Below are 19,147 nucleotides of genomic sequence, written 5' to 3'. Positions count from 1 at the left end.
AGAAAGTATAAGACCTATCGCCAGGATGATCAACTCTCCACAGGTCATAAAGGTGATGTTCCCTAATCAACTGCCTGAAACGAGTGGAAAGTCCCGCGAGAGTAGGGGATGGAGTGTTGTGTCTAAGAGAAGATCTGTCCATGATCGTGTGGAACGGAACATTGAAGTCCCCACCTATCAACCATGTGCCCCTATTGAGGTTTTATAGTTTGGAGAAAATTCTGCATAAGAATGGAATCTGCAAAGTATTAGGGGAGTAGACGTTACACAAAACAATGGGCTGGCCAGACAAAGTCCCCTCTAATATAACATATCTACCACCAGGATGTAAGTGTGAGGTATGGACCTGTAGAGGACACGTAGTGGAGATCATAATGGCAATCCCTTCCCTCTTATGACCAGAAGTGGCAGAGTACACAACAGGATACGCCCCCCCGAGCGGAAAAAAAAATAGCATTTCAAAATCTGCCTCAAAATGCCGAAAGGAATTTTGAGGTAGATTTTTTCTGCTTGCCAAAAAACGCTGTGTGCATATACCCTAAACATATTTAATGCACAAGAAAAAAGTAGTAAAGCCATATTTATGTAATTCTACTAAAACGGCAATACATTATATATATCAGCAAAGGTCTGATTGGATGCTAAGGTTTAAGCTGCCCATTGTCATGTCCGTGGCTGCGGGCCGTCAGGTTCACTCTCCCCTTGATTGCCGCAGCCATGGGTTGGTGAGCCCTGGCCCCAGTGTTGTCCTCAGGAGACGCCAGCACTCACTTCCACTCACCTCGGCTGGATCCCGTATCAGCCCATGAGTGCCCTGGACTATAAGAGGGGTTCAGCCCCTTGCTTCGATGCCTGAGCGTTGTTGTCGTACCCTAAGTTTGTCTGTGCAATGGTCTCCTAGTGTGTTCCTGTTCCCTGTATACCGTGCTATCCTGGTCGAGTGCCGTGCTGAGCCAAAGTTGTGCTGTGCTGTATACCACGCCTGTCCTGCTTCACCACGCCTGACGTCTATCTGCTGCCTAGTCCCAGCCGAGCCTGCCTTGCTACTGTCCGAGCTGCCACAGGTACCCTATACGAACTATAGACTTTAACCTGCGCTCTGTTGGCCAGCTGCCATACTGCCAAGGCGGTACGGCCCAGTGGGTCCACGAACCGTACGTGACACCCCTACATAGTGATCACCAAAATGTACATTAGTTTTAGAAAACTGTCTTCCGATACTAGATCTTTTTCAAATCTTCTGGAGTATTACACCATATATATGGCTAACTTTGGCATACATCAATTTTTTTAAAAAAAATTACCCACCAAAAATTATCTCTACAGTAAACTCACCTGTTTGCCCCAATTGGAAGGAAGCAATACTTTAAGGTAATCGAAGTCTTGAGATGTTAAAAGGAAATCCCGGTTTACATTTTGTTTTAAACCTCCTGTGAGACAATACAGTATCATATGTGAAGCAACATTGACTAGTGGATGAGATATTGATCACATTGGTAATTCAGTGATATTTCACTGGCCTTTATATTTTTCCAGTAGCATTCATTTCTACAGGTTAAATGGGTATTTATCTCTCTCACTGCATTACATAAATGTTCATTTACAATTATTTTATTATGTATTACAATCTCCATGACTAAATATGACAAAACCAAAAAAACACAAGTGCTACTTCTAGAAAAGATATTCAGTAACAAAGAAATTAAACATAGCAAAAAATAAGTCTAAGGCTCTGCATTGGAAGCTCCGTCAGAATTAATTAACACTGCATGCATTAGACGAAATAGAAGGAAACCATGACAAAAACCCCAACGGAGCCCATTGTAAGTCAGGCCCTGTAATAATCTGTCATACATTCATATTAAAAACCACAAGGCAGATGTGAACATAGCCTAAAATAGCTGACTGAGGGCAGGGCAGCATGTATCCCTGGGCACCTACTTGTTTTTTCTTTTTTAGTACATCTTAAAGTAGTTTGTCTGGTGACATTCCCTTTCAGTTAAGAAATAGATAATTTGATATATATTATGTGCAATATAAAGTTAGACATAGGTTAAATTAACCATCCCATGTGTGCGGGAAAGCACATTGTGGGATTAATGACTCAGATATCAATGTGAAGGAATAATCTTTTGTGCCAGTCTAATATAACATCCTTATCATTCCAATAAATGCCCTTTTTTAAACAATTTTTATTTTATTTTATTAAGTGAATAAAAGATAACATGTTATCATAACAAATACATGCTCTTTTGATTATATAAGGATTGAAGTGCAAATAACATTACATCATATCATTAATCGGTTATACGATGGATGAGGAATTACTCAACGTTTCCCAGTACTACACTATACTGTATATTCCATATGTTATCTTTTCTACTAGAATTATTATTATTATTATTATTATTATTATTAAAAATATTATTATTACTATTTTCCTAATTATTATTCTAGAATACAAAGTTTGTCTTACCAGATAACAGGCTGACTATTATTCCAACAAAAACAGCAATGATTGTGCCAATGGTACTGAAGTATAGATAGGACAATGAGTACCAATTATCAGCAAGTGCAGGCCTGGGAACAAATAAAAGCACATAGATGTAAGAAAAAAATAATAATAATAGAATATGCATAATTACACAGATACAGTATTTGTATGTAACAGGAAGCCTCCTTGAAGAAAACTCTACTGATATACAGACTAGTCTGTCGTTCATGAAGCATAAAAGTGAAATCCTACAGTTCAAGTAATGTTCTTCTCCTTTATCACTAACAAGTGTGGCTTGTGTAGACAATCTGGTAAAAATATCTATACACACTTGCTTTATATTTATATACTTGGTTGATGTCCAGTCTTGCCAGAATGTAAAAGCCATGGGTCATGGAGTTTATAATGGCAAAATAATTTTTTGTCGTCAGAAAGGCAAATATCTGACGTCCTATTTAATAGAGTGGTCAAGACTACATATGCCATGATAGCTAAGACCATAGTCATGATCACTATAACCTTATGCAGTGTATTATACCTTTTTCTATTGTCTCAGCCCTAGGCTCAATATTTTGTATAAACCCATGCCTCCTCCTAATTCTGTCCATTTATGTAATAGTTCATTCCTTATTTTTAAGTGTTTGACTATCATCAATGACATACATTACCAGATATATCACATACCTCTCACCGACTTGTGATTCTAATATTAAATCTGTTACTGTAGGAAGAACAGTTGTTAAGTTCCAGTTGGTATCTGTAGTGCTAATATTACATCCCTCTATAGAGAGGAATTTAGGCAGACTTCTTATAGGAAGAGGGGGGTAAATCTGAGAACCAATCCCAACCCACAATGAAACTGTAAATCCCATCAGGAGACCAACCACAGCACCCTGCAACACAAAACAAGACTGGATTTAAACGGTACTTTAGCGCACACAATCAAGATGACATATACATTAAATAAAAGGATATTGAAATTAATATGTCATGAAATGGGATATGAAATGCTAATTGTAATATCATGAGAACAGGGGCAGACAAAGACAACTGAGGATCTTAGAAAAACAACCCATTGGCCTTCTTCTGCCAGCATTAAAAAAATACTCTTTTTGCTGTTATATCTCTGGAATACGGCAAGATAGTCTTAATTTACCCTGCATCAATGGGTAATATCCCTGGTAGACTAGGGAAGTGAAGAGGTTATTGATAACATTCCTGGTGGTCTAGGGCCATAAAAAGGTTAATGATAACATCACTGCTGATCTAAGGCTGTTAAGAGGTTAATGATAACATCACTGGTGGTCTAAGGCGGTAAATAGGTTAATGATAACATCACTGTTTGTCTAGGGCAGTAAAGAGGTTAATGATAACATCCCTGGTGGTCTAGGGCAGTAAAGAGGTCAATGATAACATCCATGGTGGTCTAGAGCAGTTAAGAGGTTAATGAAAACATCACTGTTGGTCTATGGTAGTGTAGTGAAGGTACCCAACTATCTGTGAAGAGGTAAAAAGGTATGTGAACCTTCACACTCATTATTATTTTTTTTATATATAAAACAATGTATTATGGGATTTTAAGCAAGTTCTAAATTATTTTTTATTTAAAAATGTAACTGTTTGAGATACAGCTTCTATGAAGCCTGTATACAGAGGCTATATCTTGCCATCTAAGCTGAATCCATGAGGTCTGCAGGACTGACAACTTCGGTGAGTGCTGGTCCTACATGTCTCTGACGCAGGATACAGCTGTTATCGATCATGAACTTAGATGTGATCGATGACTGCTGGATTCTGCAAATCTCTGACACGCAGGACCCGCTTTCAGCAGAGCCGTCAGTCCTGCTGACCTGACAGATTTTGTTTTGATGGCAAGATATAGGTTCTATATATACAGAATTTAAAAAAAGCTGTAGCTTCTATGTATACAGAATACAAAGAAGCTGTATCTCCAAAAAGTAAAAAAATAATAATAATTTAAATATTTCTTAAAATCCCATAATACATTGTTTTATTTTTCTTAAAAAATGAGTGCAAAGGTTTACATATCCTTTAACTGTCTGCACTGGAGGTTATTCCTTCCTAATGCTACTACATTTGTGACTGTAGACTGCTCAGACAAATAGATACTGCATCATTAGCTATTAGCCAATCACAGTGCAGCGCAGATAATCATAGAGGCTCTGTGATTGGTTGACTGGGATGTTGCAATCTAATATATATTTTGGAAAGTTTGTTTGAAGCCCGATTTTTCATTGGTTTAAAAGCAGTCCATGTGACCGCTGCAGCCTGTGATTGGCCTGTGATTGGCTGCAGCAGTCACATGAGATGAAACGTCATCCCGGGTGGCCGGACTGGAGGAAGAAGCAGGAGTTCTGGGTAAGTTAATTTTTAATACTTTTAACTCCAGTGGTAGTCACTGTCCCGGGTGCTGGAAGAGTTACTGCCGATCAGTTAACTCTTTCAGCAACCTGGACAGTGACTATCCCCTGACGTCGCCTAGCAACACTCCCGTAATTACGGGTGCACACACGTAGCCACCCGTAATTACGGGAGCCTCATAGACTTAGCCAATCACAGGCTGCAGCGGTCACATGGACTGCCGCGTCATCCAGGGAGGTCGAACTGGATGCCAGAAGAGGGACGCGTCACCAAGACAACGGCGGGGAACGTATGAGCTTATTTTTCTTAATATCGCTGCGTTCCAGCACTGATCAGCACCCTCTTCTCTCTATCAGTGCTGACAGAGAGAAGGGGCTGCCGATTAGTGCAGTATCTGTCTGTATGTGTACTTCTGCCCGCCCGGCCGTTGCTAGGCAACGGCTCCGTGGCACACGGATGCCTTCCGTGTGCCTTCAGTTTTTTTGACGGCCCCATTGACTTGCATGGGGCTCATGGTCACGGAATCTCGGACCAAAGAAGGACATGCTCTACTTTTGTTGGAATGGAGCAACAGGACCGTCAAAAAAACTGAAGTCTGCATGGCCCCATTGAAATGAATGGGTCAGGGTGCCAGCCGTCTGAAAAACGGCTAGCACCCTGAAGAAAAAGACTGAAGTGGGCATGAAGCCTTATATGGGCCTGCCCGTGTCGTAATTACGGCCTGAAATAGGACATGTTCTATATTTTTCAACGGCCCGGGCACCTTCCCATAAGCAAACGGGAAGGTACCCGTGGCCAATAGAAGTCTATGGGCCCGTAATTACAGGCCGTAATTACGGCCCTTGATTATGGGCATTTTTACACTCGTGTGCATGAGGCCTTAAGCCCCATGCACACGACCGTAAAAACGCCCGTAATCTATTGGCCACGGGTACCTTCCCGTTTGCTTACGGGAAGGTGCCTGTGCCGATGAAAAATATAGAACATGTTCTATTTTATTTTTTTACGGGCCGTGCTACTATACTTTATAATGGGAGCACGGCCCGTGAAAACGGCCGGCTACCCACGGCCGGCCGTGCCCGTAATTACGGGTCGTACTTACGGGCACGGTTGTGTGCATGAGGCCTAAATCTATAATGAATATATTGCTTCATTTCACTTCTTTTATGCTTCCAATAACATTATTTAAACTCTCTAGCAATTAAATTCCTATCGAGAGGTAGCAATTAAATTCATACTGAGAGTTATTTAAATAGTGAGCTTTTACTCTATCCATACCATAAGTCAACCTCTTGAGCAACGCCGGGTATAAAAGCTAGTATCTGTGTAATCTATGAGACCAGGGGGAGGGGACAAAAGAAACAGCATGTTGGCCCCCTCCCCGCTCTGGGCCCCTGTGCAGCTGAACCGACTGCACAAGTCCCTCCCCTGTATCAGAATGATACAAAATATAAAAACAACCTAGATAACAGTGAATACCTTTTATTACCTGCTATAAACGGAAGCAAAATTAGAGTCTTATCAATGGCATTGCCAAGTAATATGAGACATGAAATAAGTTGGTTAGAAAATGTATTGAAATATCCCTGCACAAACAAATAAATATGTATATACTTACTAAGGAATTCACAAAGGGAAAGAGTATTCCTAGAGAAAAAAGCCCCAGTAATGGACCTCCAACCATGCCAAAAATGGAGAGCGCTGCCTGTATACAATATAGAAACAAGTTTCTTGAGAAAGGACATAAAAACATTTTACAATTGGTAAACACATTGCCTACATTGTCGTGTTCTATGGTTTCTAAAACTATGCTTCATATTGTATGTGTTATTTCATTAACAGTTTATAGTTACCATGGAGTATGGATTTCTGCTAGTAGGAGATTAAACAAAGTGCTACACTTGAGAATAACATGTACACGTAATACATATAGAATAATCCATTACCTGTAATAAGCCACCCATTAGGGATGCCAAGCCAGCCATGCCAATACACACTGCACCAAACGCCAAACCTGGCAAGTATACAAATAATTCAGAAGCTTAATAGTTGAGAAACGCTAAGTTTACATACTGATAGAAAGAGAGAATGGGTAGGATTACATATACCACTGCTGCTTTATATTCTTTTGCTTTCAGAATTTAGAAATGTACTAATAATTCTGTCATTGTCAGTACCTACTTGAGTACACTCCACTCTTCACATCATGATACTGTCATAGGAGTACCATCCACAAGATCAGCGTACACCTTCCCTTCCAGAAGGGCACTAAAGCTGGCCATAGATACAGGATCATTTCCATATGAATGCTGTCATGGATCTTTTTCTATTATAAATAAAATGGTCTGAAATTTGGGGATTTTTCGGAAACACGGGAATTTTTGCATCTTGAGACATTCCTTGCTTAGAAAGTGCTGTAGGCAACCAAACTTTTTCCAGATACATGATAACTGTCTCAGCCGTATGTGTATGTTATTTATATAGAGTGGGTTAATATAAGTGGAAGATAATCACATCTGGATTTGCTTATATCCAGAGAAGAGAAAACAACAGCAACAAGCAGCAGCCCTTGGATGGTTTGCCAGCCTTAGTAGAACTAGAATGTTGATGGATCCTGTAAAGGTGTCCGCCAATAAAAGACATGTCTAGGACAGCTCAAGGGCTGCATACATCTATGTGCAACATCAATAAGGCAGAACCATTTTTGAATCTTTGGGGGTCCAAAGTCAAAGTCTTGACTTTTCACTGGTGGCCAAGTTCTAAATCTGCTTTATTATATATGGCAAATGATATATAGTATTTGATTTCTTATTGCACAGGACATTGGATATTATGTCAGGTGTTATCTTACTTGTTCCTTTGGAAATCCATGACAGTTTGGTCTCACTGAGAGATTTAAAGTAAGGTTTTACAAGGTCTTCTACTGTAACAGCTGCCAAAGCATTTATACTGGATGAGACCGTGCTGAGAAATCAGAAAAAAATAATGTCGTCAGTGTTAGTATGTGATGAAAAAAATATATAGACCAAACGTGGCTATCTTGTACTATAATATATAAGTAACTAGTATAGAAAACCAGTTACACAGGTTTGCTAGTAAAAAGAATGCAGTGGTCTGTTAATATATATATAAATGCTCCCCATAGCTGCCCCCACACCGTATAATGCCCCCCATAGCTGCCCCCACACCATATAATGCTCCCCATAGCTGCCCACACACAATATAATGCCCCCCATAGATGCCCCCACACAGTATAATGCCCCCATAGCTGCCCCCACTACAGTATAATGCCCCTCATATCAGCTCCTCCCGCAGTATAATGCCCCTCATAGCTGCCCGCACAGTATATTGCCCCTCATAGCTGCCCCACACAGTTTAATGTCCCCCATAGCTTCCCCCACACAGTATAATGCCCCCCATAGCTGCCCCCACAGTATAATGCTCCCATAGCTGCCCCCACAGTATATTGCCCCCCATAGCTGCCTCCACACAGTATAATGCCCCCATAGCTTCCCACACACAGTATAATGCCCCCATAGCTTCCCCCACACTGTATAATGCCCCCTATAGCTGCCCCACACAGCATAATGCTCCCCATAGCTGCCCTCACACAGCATAATGCTCCCCATAGCTGCCCCCACAGTATAATGCTCCACACAGCCTCACCCACACAGTATAATGCCCACCATAGCTGCCCCCACACAGCATAATGTTCCCCATAGCTGCCCCCACAGTATAATGTCCCTCTCCCTCCCATACACAGTATAATGCCCCCCTCCTTTGCATACACAGTATAATGACCCCCTCACTTCCATATACAGTATAATGCCCCCTCCCTCCCATACAAAGTATAATGCCCCCATATGTACGGACCAAATAGAAAAATAATAACATACATACTTACCTATCCCCGCTCTCATGACTGGTGGAGGATCCTTTGCCTCCTCTGCACTGTGCTCAGTGTGCTGTGAGCAGCTCGGTGAAGGCAGGCGCAATGTAGTGATGTCATCACGCCTGTCTGCACCGAGTCACTCGCATCGCACAGACCGGAGGAGGAGAAGGATCCTCCACTCGATGGGGGAAAGGGGATAGGTAAGTATGTATGTTATTATTTTTCTATTAGCTCGTACATATGGGGGCATTATACTGTGTATGGGAGGTTGATGGGGGCATTATACTGTGTATGGGAGGGGGGGCATTATAGCTATGCCACTAATCACTCACATCTCCTTTCTTAGTCTTCTGGCTGTGGGCGGAGCTAACTGGCGGTTGGGCTGTGGGCAGAGCTCTATATGAGCTTCGGACACCATGTCCTTTTCGGTTATATAATAGATATCATGATGAAAAATTTTGTGATTTACCTTAATGTTCCACTGTATGCACATGCCACAAACAAACCGGGAAGACCTGGATAATCCCGCAAAATATCAAGGGCTAGGTAAGGCATTAACTAAGGGTAGACAAGATAATATACATATTACATTAATATTAGAAATCACAAAGCATTCTGCATATAAGTGGTATAAAAGGGCTTTTAAATAGGTTTCCTGCTTTTAGGATTTTTGAAATATCATTCAGACATGTCAGAAAGTCTGTAAACCCCACAAGGTTGCTAGTCCCGGCATACACTTTCATGGAGAGGTAGCCACATTTTCACAAACCTCTCTCTCTATTGAAATGAATGACAGTAAATTGAAGGTATCTGGCCTTTTTTAAGTTTATTGTTTTGTACCTGGTCAGGGGCTGATACAAATTTGGCAGTCCAAGGGTCACAGTCCTTATATATAGAATACATGGCCAGTCCACTAAGTACTGCACAGGTGAGAATAGCCCAGAGTCCAACTAGATTCACATACAGAGACCTATATAACATAAAATATATAAAAGAAAAACAGTAAATAGCAGAATACAATATTGTTTTACTGTAATAACTTATGGTAAATTTTTGCTCCTGGAAAAAAGTTGTCAGCAAATGATTGCATATATGCTTAGAATAATTACTACAGTATATACTACATGTGGTTGAGAGGTCACATTTCCTATTGTCTTACACTATTCTTAATAATACGGTATTCGTTCAAATTTTAAATAAGTATCACTGCCTGAAAGAACGATCAAGATCAACTTTATTTCCTATATCAAGTTAAAAAATGGGCAAGTATGCCAACGTAACTAGTATCAGGCATAAGCAAAAAAGTCTGATTATTTAGAGCACAGGGAAAAAAGAGGGTTGAAGCTCTATTTCCAAGTAGTGGTATCCTACCTGCTCTAAATTAACTGAAGTGATATATGAGTAAGGGCAGATACAGACGATTGTTGCGTTTTTGCGCGCGCAAACAACGTGGCGTTTTGCACGCGCAAAAACCATTTGACAGCTGCGTGTGTCATCCGTGTATGATGCGCGGCTGCGTGATTTTCGCGCAGCCGCCATCATAGAGATGAGGCTAGTCGACGCCCGTCACTGTCCAAGGAGCTAACTCTTTCAGCACCCTCGACAGTGAATGCCGAACACAATATCGAAAAACATGTTGAAAAAAAAGAAAAAGTTCGTACTTACCGAGAACTTCCCGGCCGTTGCCTTGGTGACGCGTCCTTGGTGACGCGTCCTTGGTGACGCGCCTCTCGACATCGGGCCCCACCTCCCTGGATGACGCGCCAGTCCATGTGACCGCTGCAGCCTGTGCTTGGCCTGTGATTGGCTGGAGCTGTCACTTGGACTGAATTGTCATCCCGGGAGGTCAGACTGGAGGAAGACGCCGGGAGTTATCGGTAAGTCAGAACTTCGTTTTTTTTTGGGATCGGAAGTCACTGTCCATGGTGCTGAAACAGTTTAACTCTTTCAGCACCATGGACAGTGACTATCTCCTGACGTCGCGTACCGATAATTTTTTTACCGGGTTCGGCCAAAGCGAGTTCGGCCGAACCCGGTGAAGTTCGGTTCGCTTGTCCGGCTTCGCTCATCGCAAAGACACTCCGTTTGGATGTTCGGAAACAGAAAAGCACGTGGTGATTTTCTGTTTACATTCATCCTTTTGACAGCTGGTGCGCTGTTTCAGTCGGTTCGCACGGTAGTGCTTCCGTGCAACCTGCATGGTTTTCACGCACCCATTGACTTCAATGGGTGCGTGATGCGCGAAATACGCAGATTTATTGAACCTGTCGCGCTTTTTGCGCAGCAGACAAACGCTGCGCAAAAAGCACGGACTGTTTGTACTGCCCCATAGACTTGTATTGGTCCATGCGTGCCGCGTGAAAACCACGCGGCCCGCACGGACCGAATACACGCTCGTGTGAATCCCCCCTAAAACGTATAACTTTTATTTCATAACTCTCTAAAAACAGGGGTACAATCACCACTGTGAAAAGCCCCACCGTGTGCATTAAAAACGTATTAAACAAATACTCCAAGTCCTGATTCGTTTGTGAACCCTCTCTGACTGGGTATACTACAAAGATACCAATATGGAATCAACGTGTAACATTGGTGTAACAGTGGATTAGACCCTAAAACACACCGGAGCCTGCAATAACCGCACCTAAATCTCCTGATGCTAAGGTACACAACAATGCCACTGTCCCCTACGCTAAAATCCCTCATTTAACCTGACCCTACGCGTTTCTATACTTATCATCAGGGGTCTGTAACTTGGTCACTCTGGCTAGGATGCCAGCGATATTTCTTCATCAGCAGATATTCTGCTGTACAACACGGAAGCGTGCGCGCATAGATGTCAGCGGCACGCTTCACTAAGGGACTCAGAGTTGATATAACTAATACTCCTCCCCCTGGCCTCGGCAGCGCACTTCGAAACAGCCAATCACACTAGCCCACCTCATTCGTGACGCCTGACCATGTGACTCCCGGCCGTCAGCTGACATACCCGGAAGCAACATCGACAACATCAGAACGAACGCGCAGGCGCAGTGGGAGGCTGTAGACGCATCTCCTTACTGCACATAAGCTCATTCTCATCGAGGATAGAGTATAATAATGACAAGTAGGGTAGATATTGCGGATCAGCTCAAAGCCGCAACTAGACTGCCATAGATAAAGCACCTTCTCTGTAAAATACATGTTGTATGAATAAATAAGCGATATTAATGTCTGCCACACTTTGGAATTTGAAACACTTCTCCTGAAAGGAACAACCATGCCTGTTACCATTGAATGGCATACTACAAGTAGCTGTACTATGACCAGAATTAACAGCCATACACCTACCTAGAAAACCAAAATGATAATGTATATTCAAATAAAATATATATTTAAATAAAACAGGTATAATTTGTTTGCTCGTTAAGACCTTCGGGCTGTACACAAGCCAGTCTATAAATCCATTGGGCCTCTTTACGCAGAATGAGGTTGTCCCAGTCCCCTCCCCGTTTTGGAGGACGTACTAGTTCAATCGCCTGAAATTTTAAACATTCTGCCCTGCCTTGATGTTTTGCATGTACATGTTTGGATATGGGAGTGTCTCTCAAATTAATAACATCTCCAACATGTTCTCTAATGCGGCGCCGAAACTGCCGCACCGTTTTGCCCACATAATTCAGTGGGCATGGACATGTTATTAAGTAGACCACCCCTGCTGTTTTGCAGTTCACAAAGTCTCGAATGTCATACTCGACCTTGGTGGTAACACTTTTGAATTTTTTCCCATTTTGGGTAAAGTCACAAGCTTTACAACTGCCACATCTATGTGTGCCCGGTATCTGCCTATCCAGCCAAGTTCCTTTTTGTGTTATAGGGTCAAAACAGCTCTGCATCACCCTATCCCTGATGTTTTTACCTCTACGGAACGTAACTGAAGGCCATTGTGTAATTTGATCCGCCAAGTCCACATCAGCACCTAGGATACGCCAGTACCTTTTTAATATTTGCATGATCTCAGATTGTTTGGACTCATAAGTACCTATGAGTCTCGTGACCCTTTCCTCTTTTCGTTGTCTAGGGACTAGAAGACTCTGCCTGTCTGCATCCCTCGCTCCCTCATAGGCCTTTCTAATTACCCCCTTCTTGAAGCCTCTCTCCTTCAATCTATTTGTGAGGTCCTGTGCCTGTATCTCAAAATCATCCATCGAGCTACAGTTCCGGCGTACTCTCATAAATTGGCCTCTGGGGATCCCTCGTTTAAGGGGATAAGGGTGACAACTATTCCATTGAAGGAAGCTGTTAGTTGCTGTCTCCTTTCGGTGTACTTTAGTACGTATTGTGCCTTCCTTAGTTTTCATGAACTTGAGATCTAGAAAGGATAATTCCTGATCACTGATTTCACATGTGAACCTTAGCCCTAGGTCGTTTTCATTAAGGGCTGCCACAAAGGTGTTGAATTCCTCCACTGTGGAATTCCAGAGCAATAACACGTCATCAATGTATCTAATCCAGATACCTATTGATGAAGTCCACTTAGCAAATTTATCCCCAAACACTACTGTCTCTTCCCACCAGCCAAGATATAAATTTGCATAGGTGGGAGCAGTAGGACTCCCCATTGCTGTGCCACGTTGCTGGTGGAAAATGCGGTCCTCAAAGATAAATACATTCCTTTCTAACACATAGTGTAGCAATTGCAGAACAAGCTGGTTGTGAGCCACATATTGAGTGCCTCGAGATTTTAAAAAATATTCCACTGCCTCACAACCAAGTCTATGTGGAATAGAGGAATACAAAGCCTCCACGTCCAGGCTGGCCAAAAATGTATTTTGTTCCAATGTAATACCCTCAATTTGTTTTAAAACATCCATGGTATCACGTACATATGATGTAAGACCTAGCACAAATGGACGCAACACCTGTTCTATATATGTGCTCACATTCTGGGTTAGATTGTTAATACCTGATACAATAGGTCTGCGACGTAAGGGAGGATACCCTTTGTGGATTTTAGGCAGGCTATAAAAGCATGCCATGATGGGAAATTGTGGAAACAAAAAGTTAAATTCACTAGCACTAATCAGGGAACTGCTCTTTGCATCACGTAGGATGCCTAAAAGCTCCTTTTTGAACAGTGCTGTGGGGTTCTCTTTTAAAATGGTATAACAGTCAGGATTGAGCAAGATGTCCTCACACATTCTCTTATAGTCTTCTCTACTCATGACCACAATGTTCCCACCCTTATCGGATGCTTTCAAAATGATATTTTGTCTTTTTTCCAAAGTGGTAAGAGCTACACGTTCAGACCAAGACAGATTGTTGTCAATACCCCTCACATCCTGACCCAAAGCCTTAATCTCATCTCCCACCAAGTCAACAAACAGATCTACATTTGTAAAATCTCCCAATGGGGCCAATTTCCTACTTTTAGTTTTTAAATTGGTAAAGGGACCTAGTCCTGGAGCTCTACTTGATTCCTCAAGCAACCCTTCCAAGGCTTCTAGGCCTTCCAAATCAGATTCCTCTAAACCCATTTCCAGACATTTTTTCCTGTTGTGATGCTTGAAAAACGTAATCCATTTTAATTTACGAGCAAACAAATTCAAATCCTTGACCCAGGTAAATAAATCAAATTTCACTGTGGGGACAAATGAAAGCCCCTTCTCTAAAAGCATGATCTCAGATGGACTAAGATTATATTCAGATAAATTGATAATCTGTAACTTATCTGTTCCTCTTCCCTTTATAAATCCTTTTGTCCCCTCAGCATGTAGCTGGAAATGGGGGGATTGTTGGATAAAAAATTACTGCCACTGTTGGAAGAAGCTCTAGCCCGGCCTCTATTCCTACCTCTGGCACCCCCCCTATATTTTTGTCTACCACCACTAGTCCCAAAGAATGGGCCCACTCTTTCAGAGTCTGTTGTTTCACTCTCAGATGTAGAGGGGTCAGATTCTCTTAAACCCCTATTTAACTGCTGTTGCTGTTGTTGTTGTTGTTGATTAACAAAATCATAAGCTTTTTTCTCCCTAAACTCCTGCAGATCTCTCTGGAACTGGAAGTGCTTACGCTCTTTTAGATGGTTAGTAAACCTCTCTAAGGATTGTTGCAAGGTTTTGTCTTTTTTGTCAAAACCTGGGGTATCTACCAGAGTCTTAACTGTCTCAATCTCTTTTTTCAATTCAACACTGATGTGATCAAACTGGATTTTCTCTTCCTCTACCAGAATTTGCATTAGTCTCAGTGAACTCCCTGTGATCTCCTGCTCCCACCTCTCTTTTATATTCGGTGTCTTTAATCTGGAGGCTGGAGCAATAGGGACTCTCAGGCCTCTAGGTACTATTTTATTCTTGAGATAGTTCTCCAGACTCTGAATTTCCCACCAACTCCTTGTATAATCCTTATGCAATCTAGTGAGGTTTTTAAAAGTGGATTTAAGGGACGCACCTTGCGTCGTATACACAAGTTCACACTCAGAGAAGACGCTTTTGGCCTCACTCATCCATCCTTCTGTACTCAGATCAGAGAGTGCAAAGGCTGCCATACCCAGATATAATATATAATGAACTGTACTAATTCGTAATAATTCACTGTAATTCAACGATATAAATTGTCTTGTGCTCCCACAAAATATGGAAAAATGTAAATTCACTGAAGGGATATATGAGTAAAACGTATAACTTTTATTTCATAACTCTCTAAAAACAGGGGTACAATCACCACTGTGAAAAGCCCCACCGTGTGCATTAAAAACGTATTAAACAAATACTCCAAGTCCTGATTCGTTTGTGAACCCTCTCTGACTGGGTATACTACAAAGATACCAATATGGAATCAGCGTTTCAACATTGGTGTAACAGTGGAGCTGATCCGCAATATCTACCCTACTTGTCATTATTATACTCTATCCTCGATGAGAATGAGCTTATGTGCAGTAAGGAGATGCGTCTACAGCCTCCCACTGCGCCTGCGCGTTCGTTCTGATGTTGTCGATGTTGCTTCCGGGTATGTCAGCTGACGGCCGGGAGTCACATGGTCAGGCGTCACGAATGAGGTGGGCTAGTGTGATTGGCTGTTTCGAAGTGCGCTGCCGAGGCCAGGGGGAGGAGTATTAGTTATATCAACTCTGAGTCCCTTAGTGAAGCGTGCCGCTGACATCTATGCGCGCACGCTTCCGTGTTGTACAGCAGAATATCTGCTGATGAAGAAATATCGCTGCCATCCTAGCCAGAGTGACCAAGTTACAGACCCCTGATGATAAGTATAGAAACGCGTAGGGTCAGGTTAAATGAGGGATTTTAGCGTAGGGGACAGTGGCATTGTTGTGTACCTTAGCATCAGGAGATTTAGGTGCGGTTATTGCAGGCTCCGGTGTGTTTTAGGGTCTAATCCACTGTTACACCAATGTTGAAACGCTGATTCCATATTGGTATCTTTGTAGTATACCCAGTCAGAGAGGGTTCACAAACGAATCAGGACTTGGAGTATTTGTTTAATACGTTTTTAATGCACACGGTGGGGCTTTTCACAGTGGTGATTGTACCCCTGTTTTTAGAGAGTTATGAAATAAAAGTTATACGTTTTACTCATATATCCCTTCAGTGAATTTACATTTTTCCATATTTTGTGGGAGCACAAGACAATTTATATCGTTGAATTAAAGTGAATTATCCTACCTGCTCTACTACAATATACTTCTACCTGATCAATTGCCACTGAATAAATTAGCTATTTTTAGTGGAGTGTCCCTATTTTTAGATGAGTTTTAGTATGCGTTTCTGCACCCAGTTTGTATAGGGGTGCATCCTCGGGGGTCACAATAGGTTTGATTACACTGAACAAAACCGGGCAAGCCTGTTGATGTATTGTATTCTAACCCAGTATCATGTTCTTATTACAGTGCACAGTATAATTAGCCGGACAGCACTGAAAAGTGCTGTATCGTATCTCCCGGTGAACGAACGACAGCGGCTAGATATCAGATATCCACAGGATAGGTCATCAGTATATGATCGGTGGGGGTCCGACACCTAGACCCCACACCGATCAGCTCTACTGGCTGCTTCTGAGCACCGGAAGTTCTGTAGTGGTTGGTGCCAGAAGTAGATGCCTCCGTATACTATATAGCGTCTGTGCTGCAGTACTGCAGCTCTGCTCCTTTTAACTTTAACAGGAGTAGAGCTGCAGTACTGCAGCACGGCTGCTATACTGTGACCAGAGCCATCTGCTTCCGCCACCAACCACTGTATACCTCTGGTGCTCGGAGGCAGCCAGAACAGCTGATCGGTGCGGTGTCCGGGTGTCAGACCCCCACCGATCATATACTGATGACCTGTCCTGTGGATAAGTCATCAGTATGAAAAATGTACACATGCCTGGACAACCCCTTTAATTCCTCATTCTTATTGTACATGATAATATATAGGATCTCCTATGCATGCATGGAAATATACAGTACAATTCCACAACACCGTTTCTTGTTTTTATTCCTAGACTTTGATTGGAGAAAGTGTCATTTAATACTCACATTTTAGCATGGAATCTGCTTTTGCAAGCAATATATCTCTGTACTTGTGACTGATTGACACCATAGATTCCAGTCCATGTAAAGGTTCCCCCAATGACAATTGTCCAAAAGGAATGTCTTTGCAGTGGATTGGGGTTGAAACTAGAGATAATGATCAAATATATATTAAAATGACACTATAGTATAAGATGAATACTAAAAAGTAAGATGCTCCATTGTGCTTGAAATGCTCCAAAAGTAAAAAACCCAAAAAAATCTATTAAACAAAGTCTATTTATCAATATTTTTATAAAATTGCATGTCCTGAAATATTGCTTGTATTTTTCAGTTTAGCTTGCTGAGCTTTCAATTCCTACTATAACATAAACAAGTAAAAAATAAAAAGGAAGTAGAAAAATGGTACAGAGTTATACTTACTCCCAAAAATTTAGTCTATCTCCATAATATGAGTCATTCAAAATGGGGGCAATTCCACCTTGTACAACCACAGCTCGAATAATGACAGATGTAAATCCCGCAACCATGATCCCAACCTGAAATACATCTGTCCATACAACTGCTTTTAGACCACCCTGCAACACATAAAAAATATGTTGAAGGAGAGCATCATTTATGGCATTATAGACCACACAATACGCCACAAGTATATCAGCCCTGGAAAGTCTGAATTAAACCGACACTAGATGAGCAGATAATTGGCCAAGTATGGCCAATATCTTGTGGTCATGATTATAGGTTGTATGTCTATGGTAACAAAATAGTTGGATAGTTGAGTTATTAGATATTATTAAAGGGGTTTTCCCATGAGGGACATTTATGGCATATTCACAGGACGCTCTTGTGCTACGCTGCTTCCATAACTGCCATTCACTTCTATGGGAGTTATGGAAACCGCGCAGCTCAGCGAGCTACGCTGTTTTCTACTTACATAGTCGGAAACTATAAGTGGCAGTGTGAAAGGTTAAACAGGGTTTAGGGGGCCCCGTTCTAGAGATAGGTGCGGGTCCCAGAGGTGGGACCCGCATCTTTCTGACATTTATGGCATATCCTATGGATTTGCCATAAATGTCCCTGATGGGCAAACCCATTTAAAATAAATGTCAGCAGATACTTGTTATCTCTTGTAAAGTTTAATGTTAATTTAGCCAAGAATTACCACATGGGACTTTTTCTGCAGAGCTCTGATTCTGCTAAGAGCGCTGGTTATCTAAATTAATATTTTGTCACATTACCTAATCAATTTTTATAGGATGTGTGACCACATTGCAGATATGTCACATGACAATCAAAGCAAAATATTTGTCATTGTAATTGTTGTGTCTTGAATGGCAACATGACAGTATTACTAACCAGCGTGCAGTAGAAGGTACAGACCACTCCAGTGGCCACGACAGCACCCCACAAATGAAACCCTGTGACTGAAATAGATATAAATATTGAATACCATTTAAGAGGACACAGAAAGTTTAGTCTATAGACAAAAGTACTGGTACGGACGTATTTCTAAATATAACTAAGACATATGATAACCGGCTTTATAGTTTCCCCAAATCATTATAGTAGTAATAGTAATCATGGTTAATAGCTATTAAAGGGTTTTAAACAGGGGTAGGGTTCCCTGTTTTGCGGACAATAATATACGTGTCGAGAGGTCACAATGTTTTGCGGTGTATCGCGCCATGGAAAATGATTCTAATAATAAAATAAAACAATTACAATATTCCAAATACACACTATATTAAAGTGGACTCTAAATAAAGAAATTCCCTGTCCAGAATGTTTTAGTGTGGATTTCCACACCATAAGCATAAGTACATTACATAAGCATACGTACATACCTACCTACCTACCGACGCTCATTATATTAAAC

General features: G+C 41.6%; 1 protein-coding gene across 1 annotated transcript in view; it reads right to left on the bottom strand.

Moving 5' to 3' along the window:
• The window catches only part of LOC142751095 (sodium-coupled monocarboxylate transporter 1), a 42,178-nt gene that overhangs the window by 4,681 nt on the left and 18,350 nt on the right, over positions 1-19,147 (bottom strand). The window contains exons 4-14 of the mRNA XM_075860073.1: positions 18,628-18,695; positions 17,695-17,849; positions 17,278-17,418; positions 9,609-9,738; positions 9,238-9,326; positions 7,728-7,840; positions 6,823-6,890; positions 6,495-6,581; positions 3,179-3,387; positions 2,477-2,580; positions 1,336-1,430 (exon numbers count right to left, since the gene is read on the bottom strand). Coding sequence (XP_075716188.1) covers positions 1,336-1,430; positions 2,477-2,580; positions 3,179-3,387; positions 6,495-6,581; positions 6,823-6,890; positions 7,728-7,840; positions 9,238-9,326; positions 9,609-9,738; positions 17,278-17,418; positions 17,695-17,849; positions 18,628-18,695 — 1,259 coding nt within the window. The remainder of the gene's footprint in view (positions 1-1,335; positions 1,431-2,476; positions 2,581-3,178; positions 3,388-6,494; positions 6,582-6,822; positions 6,891-7,727; positions 7,841-9,237; positions 9,327-9,608; positions 9,739-17,277; positions 17,419-17,694; positions 17,850-18,627; positions 18,696-19,147) is intronic.

The sequence above is a fragment of the Rhinoderma darwinii genome, chromosome 3 (genome assembly GCF_050947455.1).
Source record: "Rhinoderma darwinii isolate aRhiDar2 chromosome 3, aRhiDar2.hap1, whole genome shotgun sequence".
NCBI classification, from domain to species: Eukaryota; Metazoa; Chordata; class Amphibia; order Anura; family Rhinodermatidae; genus Rhinoderma; species Rhinoderma darwinii.
Note: the sequence above shows the minus strand (reverse complement) of the source record. Positions and strands in the feature narration are given on the sequence as shown.